Below are 16,240 nucleotides of genomic sequence, written 5' to 3'. Positions count from 1 at the left end.
TGTGATTTAAACCACCCACATCTCCCCCTGCAATTTCCTAACTGGACCATAAGCGTTATCCCAACCACGCCCACCTAGCTCAGTACTGTAGACACAGACTGGCAGTGGTTCTGCAGGGATTCAGGCAGTCCTACCTGGAGACACCGGGGATTGAACCTGGGACCTTCCGCATGCTGGGCAAGAGCTCTACCACTAAGCTACGGCCCTCGCCAGTTCAGCTGCTGTCAGATCTCAGCTGATGGGGACAGTGATGTCAGGAGCAGGCTGTGGGGAGGCCAGTGGGAGTCAGAGTTTTACACAAGCACACCACATGCATGTCCCCCTTTGCTCGTCAAATCAGGACCCCACTTTCATGTGTGCTTTTGCCAGACATGGAGTCAAAAACACACGTTTGTGTTTATTGAGAAGACATCTGAAGGCAGCCCTGTACAGGGAAGTGTTTAATGTTTTGTTGTGTTTTTAATATTTTGTTGGGAGCCACCCAGAGTGGGAATAGTGTACTGAAATTGAATTAAATTTGTTGAATTGTTTGAAAACTAATAAAAAATTATGAGGGGGTGGGGAAGCTTCGTTAGTTTCGTAGTAGATCCCCCCCCCCCCCGGCTACATTTTGCCTTTTGGATAAAAAACTGAGACACTCAATCATAGTTGTGCCCTGCTTTCACAGTGAGATACTCTAGAGAACCCTTTTTTAAAAAACAGTTCACCCGATTTGCTTGCATAAAGTTTGCAGGGATTTTAGACAAGGTCAGCTGTTTATTGAACATTTGCTTTCAGGGAGCTCAGAAGGCATTGCATCAAGCCAATGAGACCCCATGCTTCCCTGTGCATTCCCCCCCATCACTTTCCTTCTTGCAAGGGGTTCAGTCTTTTGCAGGAGAAGTGGGCTTGTTGCACAAGTGTGCTAAACCGTCTTGGATTCCACAACCTGAATTTGTCAGCATGTGCCTGAATCCCACTAAAGTTAGTAGTGGCAATCTGGAACTGCCCTGAACGTTTGGTCTGGAACAGACATCGTTCATTCACTCTTTTGTAATGGAGGATCCAGATAACTGCCAAACCACTGCATTTCTGTGTGTGTGTGTGTTGCCCTCCCATCTTTTTAGTGACCTGACGAGTGGCGCTTGTTCTGAACTAAGCAGATTAAACAGGCCGCAATCACTTGCAAAGTAAAGCAGACATTCCATTCTTTGGAGGTGTCTCATTCTTTCCTCTACTCCAAAGGAGTCATTGAATTCTCATATAATAACTAAGATTCCTTCTCCAGCCAAGTTAACGGGAGTTCTCATTAATATTCAAGCCATGTTCCCCGACCAATTCGGACCTAACTGTGCAACATAATCTTCCAATTTTGCCAGGCTCGCCGGTGGGATTGTGTGCTGCGTCTTCTGGCTTCCTCCCTCAAACGCAGCAGCTCCGTTATTCTGAGCTTGCAGCAAAGCCCGGGGCCTTTGATTCTAGAGCAGTTGGCACGTCAGCTTCGTTTCTCAGCCTCTGTATTTCCATGCTTAAATCCAGCAAAGTTTTGGCAAGCTGGTGGTTCTGGGACTTCATCTCCAACTGCAAAGAACAAAAAGACGATAATTACTTTTTAGCAGGCGATCACCATCCAGAAGGGCTTAATTAGTGCCAGCGCTTAGCCCTGGCATTGTGTCAGTGTCCAAATCCATTCCTGGACTGCATGTAGTTGGAGTAGGTTAAAAAAAGGGGGGCTCCTGATCAGGGGCAGGGCGGATTTTCCTCATTACAGAGCAACAGAAGCCCCATGCTAACATTTGCCAAACTGATGCAAATATTTTGGACTACAACTCCCATCAGCGCCACCCAGCTGTCGTCTGCAGATGTTCGGATGATCATCTATCTGCATGGCTTCTACATATGGACAATGGCAAGTTCTGGCTGATTTTTTTTTCCAAAGCAGGGGTTGGGTGGCTATCTGTCATGGATGCTTCAGCTGAGATACCTGGGGGTTGGACTAGATGCCTCTGGGGGTCCCTTCGAACTCCACAATTCTAGGATTCTGTTGTATGATTGGTAATCCACCGTTTTCAAGCTCCTGCTCACATGGAGAGAACGACTGTCAGGAGCCAGAACCAGGAGTAGGTCAGCAATAAAAACACCTGTGTCAGTGAAGTTAACTATTCAAAAAAACTTGCAAGTAGGATTCAAGCAGGAGAGCACTCTCTCCTCTTACCATTAGTGTCTCCAACTGTTAACATACACACTGCCTGATCCTCATCAAGGCAAGGTGAGTTGCAGCTCTAATCCTTCTATGATCTGCAGACTTCGCTCCTCCTCTCCCTAAACTGGTCGTCCTTTATTGCATTTATATCCCTCCTTTCTCTCCAAAGAGCTAAAGGCGGCATATGTGGTTCTCCTCCTCCTCATTGAATCCCCACCCCAACCCTGCGAGGTAGATTAGGCTGAGAGGCAGCAACCAGCCCCTAGCCACTCAGTGAGGTTCGTGGCCAAGCCTGCATGTGAACCCTGGTCCCATGGAAGATGGAGCAAACTTGTTTTCTCCTGCTCCGAACTGATGGCTTCAAGCCACATGGAAGGGGATTCCGACTGAACATCAGGAAGAACTTTCTGATGGTAAGAGCTGTTTGACTGCGGAACAGACTCCCACTAGAGGTGATGGACTATCCTTCCTTGGAGGTTATCAAGCAGAGTTTGGGTGCATAGCTGTCAACTTTTCCTTCTACTTGTGAGGAATCCTATTTGGAATAAGGGAATTTCCCTTAAAAAGGAGGGAAAGTTGACAGCTATGGTTGGGTGGCCATCTGTCAGATATGAGCTAGTTGAGATTTCTGCATGGCAAGGGGCTTGGATTAGTTGGAAACCCGCCTCCCATTCCTTCCAAATCTCCAGTTCTATGCTTTTTGCAATTCTTGTTTTCATCTAAATTTTTTCCCTTCCAGTAGCACCTTAAAGACCAACTAAGTTAGTTCTTGGTATGAGCTTTCGTGTGCATGCACACTTCTTCAGATACACTGAAACAGAAGTTGCCAGATCCTTCTATATAGTGAGATCTGGCAACTATATAGAAGGATCTGGCAACTTCTGTTTCAGTGTATCTGAAGAAGTGTGCATGCACACGAAAGCTCATACCAAGAACTAACTTAGTTGGTCTTTAAGGTGCTACTGGAAGGGAAAAAATTTTTTTGTTTTGACTATGGCAGACCAACACGACTACCTATCTGTAATTGTTTTCATCTGTAAGCCGCTTGGGGGTGGGGTAAAGGGACCCCTGACCTCTAGGACCAGTCGTGACTGACTCTGGGGTTGCAGCGCTCATCTCGCTTTATTGGCCGAGGGAACCACAGCAGCACACGGAAACACCGTTTACCTTCCCGCAGTAGCGGTACCTATTTATCTACTTGCAACTTTGACGTGCTTTCAAACTGCTAGGTTGGCAGGAGCTGGGACCCAACAACGGGAGGGAGCTCACCCGTCGCGGGGAGTGGAACCACCAACCTTCTGATCAACAAGCCCTAGGCTCTGTGGTTTAACCCACAGTGCCACCCGCGTCCTAGGGGGTGGGGTAAGGCGGAGTATACCTAAATATCTAATAAAATATCTCTAGAATAACCCGCCCCCCAATCACTCACCAGTTCCACCCGGAGCCAGGCAATAGCGCCCTCGACGTGCGCCCTGCGCGCTTCCTCCAGGGCCGCTTCGACCCCTCTGCCTTTGCAAGGCGCCGCGGGCCTGGACGGCATCAGCAGCTGCTGGGGCGCGGCGGCTCCCCCCGGTCCCCGGAAGGCGTGCAGCAGCCTCTGCTTGATGTCGTCCAGCAGCGAGCTGCAAAAAGCTTCCTCGCAGGCAGCCTGCTCGGCGCTCGTCCGGGTGGGATCCATCAGGCGGGCCCGGTGGTCGGGCAAGGAATTGGAGAGATGGAGCGCAGATCTCTGCTGCCAGCCTCACTCCAACAACAAGCGCTCTCCTCTCCTCTTCCTCCTCCTCCCAGGCCAGGCCTTTTGTTTCCTAGCCCCTGGCCAGCGCGGCTCCTTTTCTTCAGGGGGAAAAAACAAAACATCTTCACCTCCCACCCCCGATGTCATTCCAAAGAAAGTGGGAGAGGAGAGGGAAGAGGAGAGGCGTTTCTCACGCTTGGGAACCGACCCCTGGCCCGGTCTGGGTTCTGCTTGAGGGAGATGCGCAGCCCCTGCGTAGAAATAACACCACTTCGTGCATCGAAACGGTTTTTCGTTGCATTATTAAATAATGCAATAATAACTGTGGTGGTGGTTGTTATATATTTATTATTACTCTGCTTTCCGGGACTCATCAAGGCAACTTACCGATAAAGATTAAGAGCCGCTCAAAACTGAACGGGAGAAATCATTGAAAAACAACTGAACAGTAATAGAATTAAAACTATATAATCAAAATTACAAGGAAAGGTATTAGTAATTGTGTTTTGTTGCTATTAAATAATAGCTTTTATTCATAGTTTTATTATTAAATAATGCAAGTTATTAAAGTAAAAACCCACTCTACAAGCACTGCTTAAGTTCTCATTTCCCCCCTCTTTCCTCCCTGTCCCTTTTTCCTTTTATGCTGTAAACCTGCAGGTGGGAACTTCCTTTAATTGATTGGACGTAAGCTGCTCTGGGAGCCTTTTTGGCTGAAGCACAGGAGGCGGCTGCTCTAAACTAGGGATTTGCACACGGTGATCGATGCTTCATTCACGTGGTCTGCAGTGTTGCGTCTGTGGATCTGTGGTGGAAGACAGGAGATGCCACATCCACAGCATTAAATATTCATATTAATTGTGATTTTATCTCTTTTTGCGTTTCTCATATTGCATTACAATTTGCACTCTGTGGGCCTGAGATAGCAATGCAATATACAATAAATAAAAGAAGTAATAAAAATACAATTCAAAATCATACCCTACCTAGCACAGTGTATTACAGTTGCCATCTTCCATGTGGTCTGTGTGGACGGTGGACGGGTGCTTGGAAACCACTGCTTTGAACAAAAAAAACCAAACAGTGTGGTACAGTGGTTAGAGTTTCAGACTAGGGCCTGGGAGACCAGAGTTCAAATCCCCACTCAGCCATGAAGCTCACTGGGTGGTGCTGAGCCATTCATTGCCTCTCAGCCTAACCTCCCAGGGTTTTAGTGAGGATTACATTTGGAAGGGGAAAACCATGGACACGACCTTGAACTCCTCAGAGAGAAAAAAGGTAGATTATAAATGCCCTAAATTAATAAATAAAATAAATTTCCCCCTGCTGTTTAGACAAAATCTACTTCCCTGCAACTTCCACTCATTGGGAGCAACAGACTCCATCAGAGCTGCATTAACCATTAGACCAGTGGCGTAGCGTGGGGGTGCAGGGGGGGCCTGCCGCACCGGGCGCAACATCTGGGGGTTAGGGCAAATCCACGGGTTAGGGGGCGCAAATCCACGGGTTAGGGGGCGCAAATTACTTGCCTTGCCCCGGGTGCTGACAACCCACGCTACGCCACTGCATTAGACAAAATAAGCATGTGCTTAGGGCATCAAAGGAAGCTTGTCCCCCACCGAAAATGTCCATTGCCAGATTTTTAACATTAATGGTCACAGATTGCTCAGCTGAGCAACCGAACAACAATGCAACAAGGCAGGCTAGATGCCTTATCTCTACTACGTATAGAAGCAGATGTGTTACGTAAAATTAGTCTGGAGGATCTGATCAAAGACTTTGCAGTTAGAAAAAAACAGGAGAAAAAACATTTATATTCTTTCAAATATAAATAAAGTGGAAGAAACATTCTTTTCCATCTTCCTCTACATTTTATTTCATTTCAAAAATCAAAATGTTATTTTATTGTTTATTATTGGTTATATTTTGAATTAGATATATATGAGGGCACCAAAATCTTTTAAGTGCTTAGGGCTTCTAAAGGTCTTAATCTGTCCCTGTGTTCCATCTTCTGTGTGATAACCCCTTCAGAGAGGACCACAGGCTGCTGTTTGGTCGTGTGACTTGGTCTCAAAAGAGAAAAAAAACCAAGGGAGTGTAAATAGCTGTGGGACTTAAGCAAATAAGTCCTCCTTAAGCAGAAATGGTGAACAGAGTAGAATTCTCTCCTTATTTGCCATCATTTAAGCTAGGTAAACTAGGTCAACCCCCCCCTCCATTTTCTCCCAAGCCTTGCAATCTTGCAAATTGCAAGGCTACAAAAGAAATTAGAGTAACTTGTTGCACGTTTGTCCTTTCCATGGGGCACCCCACATAGCCCGGAGCTAATGGAAAGGCCCACCAAGTACACAAATGCAATTATGATGCAAAACACTTAAGGACAGCGTGAAACAGCCACATATTTCAAGGGAAGGATTTAGCGTTTTTGTTGTGGAAATGAAGTTCCCAGACTATAAACTGGAAGCAAGGAATGGCACAAGCTATAAAAGCTCTTCTCAATTTCTTTAACAATGTCAGCAGATTTTTTTCACCATAAAAAAACAAAAATCCTCCTTGTAGCAGGGAGGTGGGTGGGAGGGAAGGGGTGCTACAATGTGGATGCATGGATTGTTTCTGCCAAATGGATCTTAGCAACAAGTCAAGGCCAAATACAGTGGTACCTCAGGTTAAGAACTTAATTCATTTTGGAGGTCCGTTCTTAACCTGAAACTGTTCTTAACCTGAGGTACCACTTTAGCTAATGGGGCCTCCTGCTGCTGATGCGCCGCCGGAGCACGATTTCTGTTCTCGTCCTGAAGCAAAGTTCTTAACCCGAGGTACTATTTCTGGGTTAGCAGAGTCTGTAACCTGAAGCGTCTGTAACCTGAAGCGTCTGTAACCTGAGGTACCACTGTACTGGTTTGGGCCTTCTGCAATAAACCTCAACTCCTTGTTGTTGAGGGAGCTACCTGCATGAAGAAACCTTCAGAAGATACATGTAGTGATATCGATCTATAGTTTTTATTTATTTTCATAGATCTGCAGAAGGTTCTGCTGAACACCAGTCAAATGTACGTATAAAACAATTGCCAAAAGAAACCAGAATGAAAAGTGGTTGGTGTTTTAAATTCAGTGGTTTGTCAATATTCATTATTTAAGTGGTGTTCAAAACACGTCTAAAGCACATGGCTTCCCCCCAAAATCATTCTAGGAACTGAAGTGCAGCACACACAGAGGTTTTCATTCCCAGCATCTTTAACAAACTAAAGGATTTTTGGGGGGTGGGGTGTCATGTGTTTTACATTTATGGTGCATGCACAGCCTTTGAGTCAGGGGTAGTGTAAGATATTTTGGTGCAAAGGATAAGATCATGCCTGAAAAAGCCAACTGGACTGGCAGGCAAGCTGAGGGAGCTGAGGGCAGGTTGTGTGGCACACACAAGTGGAATCCGCAAACATATAAAAACCGTTCTGAAAATGCGTTTTTTAAAAAACGTTTTAAAAAATACACTGAATTTTCCATAAGGCTCACCATCACCATCTAGTGTCATATTGTATATTGCGCTTAAAACACTTTAAAAAGGCATCCCCAAACTTGGCCCTCCAGTTGTTTTGGGACTACAATTCCCATCATCCCTGACCACTGGTCCTGTTAGCTAGGGATGATGGGAGTTGTAGTCCCAAAACATCTGGAAGGCCGAGTTGGGGGATGCCTGACTTAAAATTCTTTATTTGCAGTTGTATAGCTGAGTCTACGGTTATGTCCTCCATCTCTTCAATGCCCATCCTGTTGGCCTGCTCAAACAAACACTGGCCTGCGGCAGTGGGTGTCCATTGAGCAGAGCAAATTTTGCACATATGCCAAGCCTGCTTATCTCTGCCTGCTTGCTCAGGGGCACTGTCTGTGACACTTCAGAAGGCTACTAGGCACAACTGCTAGTCAGCTCAGGTCAGCGCTGTGCAAGCACTGCCACAGTCGGGCTGCCAATTTGGGAGGGTGGGAGCTGCCCTTGCTGCTTCCGTCTTAACATCTGCTGCCTGAGTAGGGCTGCCTCACTTTGCTTAATGATAGGGCTGTCCTTATTGCATAGGCTAGATCAGGCATGTCCAAATTTCAAGAGACTCAGATCTACTCTCGCTATAAAAAAAAAACTGGCAGTGATCTACCAAAGTTGTTGAGATTTTTTGGATGGAGGGAGGGTCCAGTGATCAACCACATACCCCAGTAGATCGGGCTAGATCAAGGGTACATTTTGCTCCAGCTGTTGTCAACCAAATACCTCTGTGAAGCTGAAAAGCAAAGCAGGATGGTAAACAAAACAACATGTGGTCGCATCCGCACCATTATTCTCAAGCACTCTTACACCTCACAGAGCTACAATTTTCAGTGTTTTAACAATGCAGGGAGCTCTGGGGCTTGTCACCCTGTGAGGGGTCTCTCAGCCTGTGAGAGGTTTTCTCTCAGCATCCTTAACAACTGCAATTTCCAAGATCCTTTGGGGGAAGCCATGGCTGCTTAAAGTGCTATATACCGCCTCAAGCTCAAAACAACAGATGCAGCCTAGGAATTGCTACTGGATAGAGAGGGTGTTATGTACTGAGTTGAATAGGATCCAAAATGCAGCAGTCTGATTGGTCCCAGAACAATAGGATTCATAATGCAGCAGTCTGATTGGTCCTAGAACAATGCAGCAGTATGATTGGTCTGCAGGAGCCACCCAATCCAGCTCCAGATGGAAGTGAATCCACAACCTGATTGGCCTACAGGAGAATTCTGGAATTAGCCAATCACATGCAGCCCATTGTGTACATAATGTATATAAAGCAGGTACTTTGAGGGGACTTTCATTCCTCCTCACCACTATGAGCTGAATAAAGAGCATGAAATCCACTCTTAACTCTGAGTATATTTCAGAGGGTGTGGTCATGATTGACTGCATTGCACACTTCAACAGCTATTTGCAAAAATGCCACATGCGGAGGAGGGAGAGGAAATTTCTGAATAAATCCAGAAGAACGGTTTCCCATATATTCCCCAGGGCAGATCAATAACATAAGCAAGTGTCAGAAAGGACACAGTAACAGAACCCTCAGGCACTGAATGTAAGCACAGCTCCCTTGGACTTAAATGGGGACCATATCCAGAGAAGTCTCTCAAATCTGTGCAAAGTGCAGCAGGCTTCGTTGGCAGATATATCTTTGACCTTGCTTCTGGAAGGGGAGATAATGGATTAACATACATCGACGTCTGCTAGCCATTGAGAAAGAGAACAGAATTTCTAGACAGAATAAGATCAGTCAGAGCTATGGAACAATCTGGCCGTTAACACGCAAATGAAAATATCTGAGGGAAATTATATCTAGATTGATGAATGACTCTGCCCTGTGAAGTGTACCAGCGGCAGAGCTCTAAAGAGGCTTACGGCACAGTTCTGCTTTCCTCAGAAAGGAAAGAAAGAACCAATGGAGCCTGAAGCAGAGCCATGATTTAAGTTGGTCCAGGTCTCGATCCTAATGTGGAGAATGAACTGGCCAGTACCCATAAAAATGGTTAGGGCAGCAGTTAGGGAGGCCAACAGTAGGTGGAGCCAGAGGAAGCGACAGGCAGAGCTACCCACTGGGCTGGTTGTCATTTAGAAGACAGATAAGTGGGAGCTCTCTGAGGGCAATGCCTGAGGCAACTGAGGTTGCTGGGGCAATGCCTCATTCACCCTAATGAACCAGTCTTCACTTCAGAGGCCACCTGTGCCAGGTTTCCAGATGCAAGAGAAACAAATACCAATTCAATAATCTGGATCTGCTCGTAGCAGTATTGAAAGCAAGATGGCGTATGATTGCCCAATCGTGAGCACAAATGATCATGAATGCCTAACAAAAAAGGACGGCTGGAGGTGCCTATATTTCTGAGTCTTGATTTCCTGGCTAATTGCCTTCCTTCAGCTGTACTGGATGGGTTTGGGGGGTATTTCTAATAAATAATAATAATAATAATAATAATAATGATGATGATGATAAATTTATACCCCGCCCATCTGGCTGGGTTTCCCCAGCCACTCTGGGTGGCTCCCAAAAGAACAATAAAAACACAATAAAAAATCAAACATTAAAAACTTCCCTAAACATACATAATGAATGGAGCAGTAAAACTGCCAGTACCTGTTATATTTTGTATGTAACTTTTTCAGAGATGAGTGAAACAGGTTATTTACTTCTTACCCAGGAAAGACTTTTGAGTGGTATTTGGCTGAATTACTGGCTGATACCACAAGCAATAACGGAGGCAGTTGCTAGATTTATTTGGGGGTGGTTTTTTGCTGCAAAGCTTGTGTCAGTTTAAGTGCAATTCAGGTTGGCTTTCTCTTCTGCGTGTGTCCCATATATTTCAATTTGTTTCTGGTTACAGCTTGTATGATGTTGGTGTTTCATCTTGTATTTAAAGGCTGTGTGCAATAAAATTGATTGATTGGTTTTTTCCTGGCATTTGGACAAAACTGATATTATAAATGGTTGATACATAGCGTTTGACATTTGAGATCTAACTTTTAAGGCCCACCCTATTTTTCTGATCTGATTTTTTGATGTAGTTTTTTTAAACAGGTTGTAAAGCTATCAATAATGTTCCCTATTTTCCGGTAACTGTCGTTTTTAAATTAGTCCCTGTTTTCTTCCAATTTGTTGCCCTTTAAAAACATTGTTATGTGTTCTTCATTTCCTTCCCCAATTAGAAATACATAGAAATATATTTCACTATAGTGTCTGCTGTTAGGTGCTAGCTATTGATGGGCAACTTACTGTTATTTTAGAGTATGGCATCTACTTTTACATACCCTCCAACATTTCTCCGGTGAAAATAGGGACATCCTATTCTATTATTATTATTATTATTACTACTACTACTACTACTACTACTACAAGGTCCGTATAGTAAAAGCTATGGTTTTCCCAGTAGTGATGTATGGAAGTGAGAGCTGGACCATAAAGAAGGCTGATCGCGAAGAATTGATGCTTTTGAATTATGGTGCTGGAGGAGACTCTTGAGAGTCCCGTGGACTGCAAGAAGATCAAACCTATCCATTCTGAAGGAAATCAGCCCTGAGTGCTCCCTGGAAGGACAGATCGTGAAGCTGAGGCTCCAATACTTTGGCCACCTCATGAGAAGAGAAGACTCCCTGGAAAAGACCCTGATGTTGGGAAAGATGGAGGGCACAAGGAGAAGGGGACAACAGAGGACGAGATGGTTGGATACTATCTTTGAAGCTACCAGCATGAGTTTGACCAAACTGCGGGAGGCAGTGGAAGACAGGAGTGCCTGGCATGCTCTGGTCCATGGGGTCACGAAGAGTCGGTGTTTTGTATGGAACAGTAGCGACGTCTTCAGGCGCAAGGAGAGCCCGGGTGATTTCAAACGTCTCCTCTCCGCAGACGCTGAAGAATATTGCCCTCTTCTTGGCATCTTCTTCATCGGTGACCCCTTTGGCTTCTAGGAGGAAGGTGAAACGGGAGGCGTACGCTTCCCAGTCTCCAGATGCTGGGTTGAACGGCGAGAAGCTGCTGGAATGAATGAATGTCCCCTCAAAGTATCTGCTTTATGTACATTATTTACACAATGGGCTGCACATGATTGGCTAATTCCAGAATTCTACTGTAAGCCAATCAGGTTGTGGATTCACTTCTATCTGGAGCATGATTGGGTAGTTCCTGCCAACCAATCATACTGCTGCATTGTTCTAGGACCAATCAGACTGCTGCCTTTTGGATCCTATTGTTCTAGGACCAATCAGACTGCTGCAGTTTGGATCCTATTCAACTCAGTACATAACAGTCGGACTCGACTAAACGACTAAACAACAACTACTACTACTACATCCCACCCATCTGACTGGGTTGCCCCAGCCATGCTGGGTGGCTTTCAACATATATAAAAGCATAATAAAACATAAAACATTAAAAAACTTCCCTATACAGGGCTGCCTTCAGAAGTCTTCTAAACGTTGTATAGTTATCTCCTTGGCTCGGGGGGTCACAAAACTCCATACCTTCCAACATTTCTCTGATGAAAATAGAGACGTCCTAAGGAAAAGCAGGACATTCTAGAATCAAATCAGAAACTGGGGCAACTTCTGTAAATCTGGGACTGTCCCTGGAAAATAGGGACAATTAGAGGGTCTGCCTTTATTATTTATTATACAAATATAAAATCCAGTGACCTCAAGATGGCACAAATGGCTCTCTCCCACACCTCTGTTTTATTCTCACAACAACCCTGTAAAGCAGGTCAGGATGAGAACTGTGGCAGGCCCAAGGTCACCCAGCAAGTTTCATGGTTGAGTAGGGATTTGAACCCTCCTCTCCCAGGGTCCAGCACTCTAACCACTACACCACACTTGCTCTCAATACTCTCGTGGTTCTTTATCTTTAAACCAACAGAGTGCTTTCCTTTGGCTAGAAGTACACATGGCCATCTTAACTGTAGTCTCTTAGCTGGCTGCTTGCCATTTTTCTACAGCGGATTTCACAGCCTATCACACTATCTTTAAATTCAGTCAAAGCTTCAGATTCCACACAAAGTCCCCAAGGTCTTTTGTAGCCCTGAATAATCTTATCAGCAGCAGCTTGGAACACCCAGAGCAAGGTCTCTTCAACAGTTACTGAAAGGCTCTATCTGATGCAACCTCTGACTCAGACGAAACAACAGATTTTGCTGAAAGAGTTTGTCAGAAAATGCCAAAATCCTGCAAGTCTTTCAGCAAACTAGAACTGTTTGTGTCCATCAGATCATTGGGGTCCCAAGCAGTTTTAATAAAATATCCTGATCCATTTCCTACAATCCCCCTTTTCTCTTCTCTGTTGCTCACCCTACAGAACGTGCAAATGCAACTGATGTGCAGCTTTCAAGAGTAAATATCAGGTTTAGGGTTTCCAACAGGCATTTGGGAAACATGAAGCAAAGAGGAAGAGTTTAGCTCTTTCCTGCTGCCATGATTTGCTAGTGCGGTGTAACAGCCATTGCAGCCTTTCTCAGCCTTGAATCCCTAAATGTTGTTGTGCTACAACTCCCATCATTCTTAGCCAGTGTGGCCAGTGGTCAGGAATGATGGGAGTTGGAGTTCAATAATATCTGGGGACCCAAGGTTGAGAAAAGCTGGTGATGGTTGGATGTGGGCCTGGGAGACCCGGGTTCAAATCCCTGCTCATCCACAAAACTTGCTGGGTGACCTCGGTCCAGTCACAGTCCCTCAGCCTAAGCTATCTCACAGAGGTTTCTGCACACATAGCATCCTCCATTCAGGCAAGGAAGATGCATAATTAATTCAAGAGAAGGATTGTGGCCCAGGGTGGGTCCTGGGGGCCAGATAAAGAGACATGGAGGGCCACATAGCACCCTGGCTGCCATGTTTTAGTCCAGAGTTCTACAGACAGACGGGAGTGCAGTCCCTGAATCAGTAGACATGGACTTATTTCAGATTGATGTTCATTACTCTGACATATTTCCAACCAAAGACTGTTGCATGCATTACCAGCCTGAAATCCAGGTAAATCCAGGTCATTGTTGGTTGTTGGGGAAAATGCATACAAATTTAGCATTTCATAAGAACCGAAAGGATGGATGCAGGAGAGATACGGATTGTGGTTGCCAAGGTGTGTAGCCCCGCTTCCCAAACCAGCAGTGGGAGCGCAATGGATACAGAGTAAGGAGTGTGTACTCAGCCATACAGCCCACAATGTGTGTTTAGGTCTGCAATCCCATACCCAATTAACTGAGGAGGAAGACCTATTTATCAATGGCACCCCACTTCTGATAATATATAGGACTGGAGTGTAAGACAGAATGTTTGTAGCACATGCTTAATAGCATTTCCCCATTTATTAGGGTAGACAGATTAATGGAGCTCTCAGCTCCAAGTCCATCCGTTTTAGGGATTTGTGGTCCCTAAGCAATTCATAATGTATGGCAACCAAACTGGGTAGCCTAATGGAGTCTCTGATGGTATTTATAGCTGGTGGTATACCTAAGGCTAGACCTGTTTGAGGGCAGAGTTTGGGATGGGACACAGCCTTCAGCAGCCTGAAAATAATGAGCTTTCATATTTTCAAAAGGGAACTTTTAGCTCTTAAGACTGTGAAAATAGCCTCAAAATATATGGACAATGCTGTGAGCAATCTCAGAAGTCAGATGGGGTAGAGCAAGTTCTCTAGTGATCCTGGGTTCTCCATAACAAACAGAAACAGAATACACAATGCAGAATAAGCAAACATATCAAAAAAAACTCATTTTACATGAGTGTTCAGTTTCTGTGGGCCAGATGTTTTATTTGAGGTAGGTGGGGGCCTAGGCAAAATGCATGCCTACTCTCGATTGGTTGAAGATGCATGAAATGAGTTTTAATCCTGAAACTCTTGCTCCATATTCACTGCAGAATTGCTTTGTGACCTGCTTGTAGTGGACTGCTTGGATAATCTCGGTGAATATGGTGTACTTTGTTTCTTACTATCTAGTGACCTTGATACATTTTGTTTCTCTTTGCTTGTTCTCATAATATGCTATTTGGTTCCTGTGAGTTTGTCTTTCAGTTGCTTATACTGGGAACCCCTTAACCTGAAACAGTTCTTAACCTGAAGCACCACTTTAGCTAATGGGGCCTCCTGCTGCCGTGCCACCAGAGCACAATTTCTGTTCTCATCCTGAAGCAAAGTTCTTAACCTGAAGCAATATTTCTGGGTTAACAGTCTGTATCCTGAAGCGTATGTAACCTGAAGCGTATGTAACCCGAGGTAGACTGTATATGCTTTGCTCTGCGTAAAGGAAGGGCCAGCCCTGGCACTGGGTCATTGAATTGTCCAGATCTCCATCTTTCCATTTTCCTATAGATTGCTCAAACATAAAACCACAGGTGGTGGCTTTAAACAGCAAAAATTCTTCTGGCACCATGATCACATTTATTTCTTAATTTATTTATTGACAGCTTTGTTTGACATTAGTGTGTCCAGTTTTGTTTTGTTTTCCTGAGCAGCAGTAGAAATTTCAGCAGATGTAAATTATATAGAAATTAGGGGAAGGATTTGCTGAATTGAATTAATTAGAGATTGGAATACAGAAAGGGGAGGTATGAGGAGGTCGGGAAAGTAAGTTTTATGAATATAAGGGATTGAAATTATACTTGTTGTTGTATGTGTTTTGTATGTATTTTTGTTGTTTCTGTTTTTTGTTTTTTCTATTTTATATAAACTTTTAAAACTTTAATAAATATCTTATAAAAAAAAAAGAAAGAAAGAAATTTCAGCAGATGTGCTGCAGGAAGCCAAGTCCTCTTTGTCACCTGTCGACTCTTCGTAAAGCTGCCACTGCGTTTTACTTATCACAGAAGCCCATTTCAACATACAGTGGTACCTCGGGTTAAGAACTTAATTCGTTCTGGAGGTCCGTTCTTAACCTGAAACAGTTCTTAACCTGAGATACCACTTTAGCTAATGGGGCCTCCTGCTGCCGCCGCGCCACCAGAGCATGATTTCTGTTCTCATCCTGAAGCGAAGTTCTTAACCCGAGGTACTATTTCTGGGTTAGCGGAGTCTGTAACCTGAAGCGTCTGTAACCCGAGATACCACTGTACTGTATTTCAGGAGTGCCTATCAAGCTGCAGGTAAGGCACGGACAGGAGTTAACATGTGAGCCAGTTGCTTTTTGTAGGGCAGCAGAAAGACAAGCAAATGAGGCAGCCTACTGGAGAACGCAGGAACTGGCGGCTCAGCATGGAAACTGAATGTTGGTCACCAGGACGAAGGGCAGACTAAAAAGATAGCAGAATTATGACCCGCTGCTGTTCAGGCCCTGGAAGGCTGCATATGCCTGTCACACAAAAGGTAGAATTCCCCTAGGTATCGCTGCAGCACTGTAGCTGGAAAAGGCTTTGCATTTTCATTTGCAACTTTTACACCCGAAGTCAACAGTGTGATGCAGCAGCAGCAGCAGGGAAAAAAAAAGCTAATGCTATTTTAATAAGAGCTGTTAAGACAGTGGAATGGTCTCCCTTCAGGAGGTTGTGGACTCTCCTTCCTTGGAGGTTTTTAGGCAGAGATTGGATGGCCACCTGTCATGGATGCTCATCTGAGTTTCCTGCATTGCAGAGGGTTGGACTAGATGACCCTCGGGCTCCCTTCCAACTCTAGGTAAAGGTAAAGGGACCCCTGACCATTAGGTCCAGTCGTGGCCGACTCTGGGGTTGCGGCACTCATCTTGCTTTATTGGCCGAGGGAGCCGGCATTTGTCCACAGACAGCTTCCGGGTCATGTGGCCAGCATCACCAAGCTGCTTCCGGCGAACCAGAGCAGCGCACGGAAACGTCGTTT

At 45.0% G+C, this 16,240-nt stretch overlaps 1 protein-coding gene and 1 long non-coding RNA gene across 2 annotated transcripts in view; both read right to left on the bottom strand.

Annotated features, from left to right (window-relative positions):
• Nucleotides 1-377: 377 nt before the first annotated feature.
• Nucleotides 378-4,074, bottom strand: AARD (alanine and arginine rich domain containing protein). Its single transcript, XM_083622377.1, has 2 exons — nucleotides 3,612-4,074; nucleotides 378-1,560 (listed from the first exon to the last, which is right to left on the bottom strand). The coding sequence occupies exons 1-2, from the start codon at nucleotides 3,858-3,860 to the stop codon at nucleotides 1,420-1,422; spliced, it is 390 nt and encodes a 129-aa protein (XP_083478503.1). The 5' UTR covers nucleotides 3,861-4,074; the 3' UTR covers nucleotides 378-1,419.
• LOC310766293 overlaps nucleotides 378-16,240 on the bottom strand; it is a 120,457-nt gene continuing 104,594 nt past the window's right edge. The window contains exon 2 of the long non-coding RNA XR_014550025.1: nucleotides 378-1,071. This is a non-coding gene — a long non-coding RNA (uncharacterized lncRNA). The remainder of the gene's footprint in view (nucleotides 1,072-16,240) is intronic.

The sequence above is a fragment of the Podarcis filfolensis genome (assembly GCF_964270895.1).
Source record: "Podarcis filfolensis genome assembly, chromosome: 7".
NCBI lineage: Eukaryota > Metazoa > Chordata > Lepidosauria > Squamata > Lacertidae > Podarcis > Podarcis filfolensis.
Note: the sequence above shows the minus strand (reverse complement) of the source record. Positions and strands in the feature narration are given on the sequence as shown.